Source organism: Pelecanus crispus, chromosome 3 (genome assembly GCF_030463565.1).
Source record: "Pelecanus crispus isolate bPelCri1 chromosome 3, bPelCri1.pri, whole genome shotgun sequence".
NCBI classification, from domain to species: domain Eukaryota; kingdom Metazoa; phylum Chordata; class Aves; order Pelecaniformes; family Pelecanidae; genus Pelecanus; species Pelecanus crispus.
Genome location: NC_134645.1, coordinates 36,822,489 through 36,827,746, shown reverse-complemented (window position 1 = coordinate 36,827,746; position 5,258 = coordinate 36,822,489). Strand labels below are relative to the sequence as shown.

At 39.7% G+C, this 5,258-nt stretch overlaps 1 protein-coding gene across 1 annotated transcript; it reads left to right on the top strand.

The window, feature by feature from the left end:
- The first annotated feature begins 1,247 nt into the window (after positions 1–1,247).
- Positions 1,248–3,663, top strand: ATF3 (activating transcription factor 3). Its single transcript, XM_009479998.1, has 3 exons — positions 1,248–1,487; positions 2,421–2,528; positions 3,466–3,663. The coding sequence occupies exons 1-3, from the start codon at positions 1,248–1,250 to the stop codon at positions 3,661–3,663; spliced, it is 546 nt and encodes a 181-aa protein (XP_009478273.1).
- The last annotated feature ends 1,595 nt before the right edge of the window (positions 3,664–5,258 follow it).

The following is a 5,258-nucleotide window of genomic DNA, read 5'->3' as shown; positions in this document are numbered from 1 at the left end:
GTTTTCCTATGGATTTGCACCTTTTGTCCCTTGGGCCACCCACAAAAAAAAAAAAAAGCTCAGCTTTCTTCCAGACCTCTCATCTCAGCTCTTCTGGGTGAGGGATGGTTTGTGTCGTGCAGAGCTGTGTGCATCAGCTAGCTAGGTTGCCCACGATGTTAGGACGGCTGACTGCTGAGTTTTGCCTCTTTCTCCCTCAGTGGGGTCACCAGATTTCACAGAGCACATAGGGGGCCCCTCTCCCTCCAAAACTGGCTAAAAAAGTAATAAGAATGACTAAAAAGAGGAAAGTACAGAGCACTGTCGGGTAGGTTCATTTTGTTAGGAAAACTACTAGAAATGAGGCTCCTCTGTGGGTGTCCATTTGCATAATTCCCCTGAAGTCTCTTCAGTCACACTGTTTTATATCAGCAGGAGATCTGACCATAAATATTTAAGAATTTCAAACCTCTTGTTGAGGGCACGTGAGGACAGTTTCGGATTTTACAAGAGCAAAGGAATGAAACAAACAGCTTCACGTTTTTCATGACTCAATCCCTCCAACTCAGCCTGTGCTTTGAAGCCCCAGAGTGTGTATAGACTTTTACCTTTGTGCCAGCTCTTACTGTGAACTGTTTTTTGGGAGTTTGTAGCCAGATCTACAACTCTGTGTAAAACTGAGCGTGATAATTTGGTGACAGATTCTGTCCGGGTTAGCAGACTTCAGCTCCTAGAAGAACTCTTTGAGCTTTGCCTAAATGTAGTTGAGATCCAGGTACGCTCTGTCCGCTTGAAGCTGGAATTTTGTGGTGGTATGAAGGAGGATGGAGATACTCTTAAACGCCTTCTGTGCTTTAAATAATAATAATATTTCTTTGCTTTCTGATTTTTTTTCCTTATTCTCTTTCTCTTTCTATTCACTCAGTTCTCATTTGCCACACATTACCAGTTTAAAACTTTGAAGTATACATACACAATTTTTTTTTCCATATTTTCAGAAAGACCTAGATATTGTGTGATGTGCTAATACTATTATTATTTTTAAATACCAACTTGAACTTAAGCTGAAGTAGAAGTTTTTACCAGTGACCAAACTCTTAACTGCTTGACTCTAGTGAGAGATTTGGGTAGGTGGGGAATGGGGACTGAAGCAATGCAAGAAATACTGTATTATGTCACATTAAGAAATGTACCTCTAGGAGATATTATTTGCCTTTCTAAAGTTGTTGAAAGACTATTATTATTATCTCTTTTTACCTTTCAGCAAAATGATGGTCCAACACTCAGGCCAGGTATCTGCATTAGAAGTCAGCGCCTCCGCAATTGTTCCCACTTTGTCCCCTGCAGGGTCACTGGGGTTTGATGATTTCACAAATTTAACCCCACTGGTGAAAGAGGAACTGAGGTTCGCCATTCAGAATAAGCGTCAGTCCCACAGGATGTCTTCTACATTGGACACGGTGACTCTTTCTGAAAGGCCAGTTGAAACATCAATCATGAAAACAGAGGTATGACTTTTTAAACAGCATTTCCGCATGAATGATTAATTCTCTAATAAAATTTCACCACAAGACCAGTAATTATATCAGACAACCCTCTCCACCATACTTGATCCTTTTAAGCCTGCTCTTGGCTTTCTGTTAAGTGCTTCTGGGAAACCCTCTGGTATTTCTCATTTCCATTGAGGCCTATAGTTGGATATTTTATTTTTGATTATGAACTAAGGACAATGTTTTACAGAGATCAGAGCAAGCGCTAATCTAGTTTCCCTGCTTACTTGTGGCTGAACTTGGAATAAGTTACTGCAGCTTTACTTCAGAGAGGAGAGTGCGGTAGGACCCACATGGGCTATGCTGAGGTAGACACGGCTGAGCTATGTGCACACTAGGCTTTTACTTTAAGGTAATAGCCTCTGTGAAAAACATTTCTCTTAGGAAGTGGAGAAGTAGCTTAAGTTAGGGAAATAGCTACACCTTGATCTGAGCCTCCATGGGAAACAAAACAAAGCTTGAAGGAGTGTGTTGATATCCCCTTTTCAGTGCCGCCTTTAGTTCGCTGCATTCTCAGTGCCTCGTTCATGCCATATCCTCCGCTCTGCTCCCCCTGCCCCTTGCTCCTTTTCCTCCTTGGGAAATGGAGGAGAGATGGAGGTGTGGGAGTCAGCCTGGGGAGACGCTTGGCAAGTTTTTTGAGTACCATTGACTTTAAAATGAGCCATCACATGGATTACATCCATCCAAACTCCAGTCAGGTTTTGATTGACAATTACAATGGAGTTACTACCATTTTACTGTATGGCAGGCAAGGTCAGATTCGCATCCTTATGATGTGAGCACTGACAACGCTATCCATGTTGCTTTTAAAAATGCAGAAGTTATCAAAATACATGTTGAGTATTTATGACATCTTACGGATTGTGTCTATCTGTTTTTATGGGATAGTTTTCTCCTGAAGAGGATGAAAGAAAAAAGCGAAGAAGGGAAAGGAACAAAATCGCTGCTGCAAAGTGTCGAAACAAAAAGAAGGAAAAAACAGAATGTTTGCAGAAAGTAAGTGACTGGCTTGAATTGTTCTTAGTCTGTCATCCTGCCAGGATCTAAACAGAGAGCACAAGGGCACTGTCATGTTAGGAAATACAGAAAGATGTCACCCAAAACCCTGTAAAACATGAGTTATAAAAAAATGAACATGCTATAGATATGAAATCAAACCTGGTTAAAACTGAAAAAAAGTCAAAGCATGGTAAGAGTGAAAAGAGATGACAGTTTCTTTGACCAGTCTTGTCTATGGGGATAATACGGATTTGAATGTGTACACTGAACACAAAAAAAGTAAAATCTCATTTCATATAAGAGACATTGGGGAGAGCAAGAGCCTACAAACACTGACAAGTAATCTCTGACTTCTTTATGAGATGAGTGGCATAGTAGCTTAGCCCTGAAGCCTCTGTCCTAAGACCCCAGTAGTGTCTTCACCTGCTCTGCCGTGATAGAAAACTATACTACAGCAGCAGCAGGCCTGTCTTCGTTCCTGTATCCAGTGGTGAGGGGAAAAAAGCCATGTCCTTACTTTGTTAGCTTAATGTGGGTTTACAGATATGTGACATGATGTTCCAGGGAGTTAATAAGAAGTGTAGATAATTTTGGGTCAATTTTTGACCTCAAAAGTTCAGAGTAATTTTGCAGAAGATAGCAATAATGCTTTGGATACCTGTCATTGTAAGTGAATACAAGTCTGAATTTGGCTTTTCAACTTCCGTTACACTTCTCTACAGGCCAAAGAAGGTAACTGTCAATCTGGCTTTTAGACAATTATCAACTGGGGGATGTATAGTTTCATCATTACAGGACACTTAAGAACATGCAATTTCTTTCTCCTCTAGCCATATGCTTTCCCACCAATAAAAGACTGCGACTATTAGATAAACATTGCAATTAACTATTTGAACTGCTCAGTCTAATAGTTGTGTCTGTTCTTCGTGACTAGGAATCAGAAAAGCTGGAAACTATCAATGCAGAATTAAAAGCCCAGATCGAAGAGCTAAAGAATGAGAAGCAACATTTGATATACATGCTAAATCTTCACAGGCCCACTTGTATAGTTCGGGCACAAAATGGAAGGACACCTGAAGATGAAAGGAATCTTTTTATTCAACAGATCAAAGAAGGCACATTACAAGGTTAAGCGGTATGGGAAACATGGAAATATTGATAGTGTTTTTAACAACTACCAGAATCCACGGAGGATCTGACATAATGTGTAGGATTCTATTAGTCAAGAGCCTTTAGGAAGGGCAGATTGCTTTCGTAAGCGGAAAGAATCATTTTGGCTTGACAGCAATTCTTTCCCTTGGAAGATCTGGTCTCAATCAAATTGAAGAGTCTTCTGCCTCAAATATAGGTTTTGCACCTGTCATACTTGCTGTTCCTAGGAGCTACAGACAACAGCTTCAGAAGTTTTAGCTCTCTGCTAGTACACAGTATCTGCACTCATGACGTTTGTGCTAGAACACTATGAGTTCCAATGATGCACGTGGTACAGACAGCTGCGCTGGATGGACGCTACTTTTCCTTGTTGCTGGTAGGGAAAGCAGACTGAGAGTATTTTTAAAGTTTTGAAGTTTCCAGGAGGATGGTTTCTGGCAGAATGTACTGATACGTAATGTTGCATTCTAACCTAACACACACACACAGACACAAACACACAAAAAGCCTTTAGTTCCAACTAAGCTTTGTCATTTTTTTTTCACAACACTTGTGTGGGTTTTTTCAATGACTCATCTCAGAGACTGAATTTGAAAAGTCTAGTAGCTGTGACAAAGAAATGTTTCTTGCAAAATGTCCGTGTAGCTAAGTTTGTATTTTATGAGCTGGAACCCCACCTACTATCCTTTGGGGACTACAATTTTTCCTTGAATTGCTGAAGAGCAACTTGTACCACCACTCAGTGACTTGAACCCACTGGAAAGAGGAAACTAACTGTGGAGGGACATTGATACAGGTTTTGCCTGAGTGAAGAACTGCAGGACCGAATCCCAGGCTCATGAATCATGAAAAGTTTAAAAAAAAAAAAAATCATCTAGGATCTAATCCTACAAGCCTTATTTCATGCTATTAACCTTCACGGAAGAGATTCCGTGGACTTCAGTGGGCCTGCTTATGCAGATGGGTCTTATAAGCATAAGAGCTTGACAAAGCTTTTTCCATCCTGGTTGGGATCACTTCCTTTTGTCAGGTCATTCAGAGGGAAAAATTATGATCGCAGCTACTTTTATTTTACGTTTGGGTGGCAACTACAGTCAATCAGAAGTGTTACTTAGAATCTAAAGGAGGCAAGAGTTTTGATGTAGTGAATAGCTGGTTTTATTTTTTTATTAAATACTAACCATAGATGTGTTTGAACTGGTAGAAGAGCTGCTGGACAAAACAGTTGGAGCTATGAGTGTTTAAATTCTGATGTTTCTATGAAATTCTCAGATTGTTTAATCCTATAAAATATATCCTTACAATTTTTTGTAAAAGAAAATATTATCCTTATTTATCACTAATATCATAACGAGTAAAGTTAATAAATACTGCGAGCAAGATAAAACTGAAAACACAAGTGTTGCGCTGTCTTTTTACTTCTATCTCTTGGTGTTTAATATTATATATTCCTAAACTTCACCAGTTGTATTGGAGACACTACTATTGAAAACACTTATCCTTCATCTTTTCCACAGATGAGGCACTGAGTATCTTGAATGATTGGGTGCAGAGATTATACCTTCCAAAGTTCTG

Coding starts and splice junctions, on each gene's coding strand:
- ATF3 (XM_009479998.1), top strand. CDS start 1,248: ATGATGGTCCAACACTCAGGCCAGGTATCTGCATTAGAAGTCAGCGCC. Junction 1,488..2,420: donor CATCAATCATGAAAACAGAG/GTATGACTTTTT, acceptor TTTATGGGATAG/TTTTCTCCTGAAGAGGATGA. Junction 2,529..3,465: donor AAACAGAATGTTTGCAGAAA/GTAAGTGACTGG, acceptor CTTCGTGACTAG/GAATCAGAAAAGCTGGAAAC.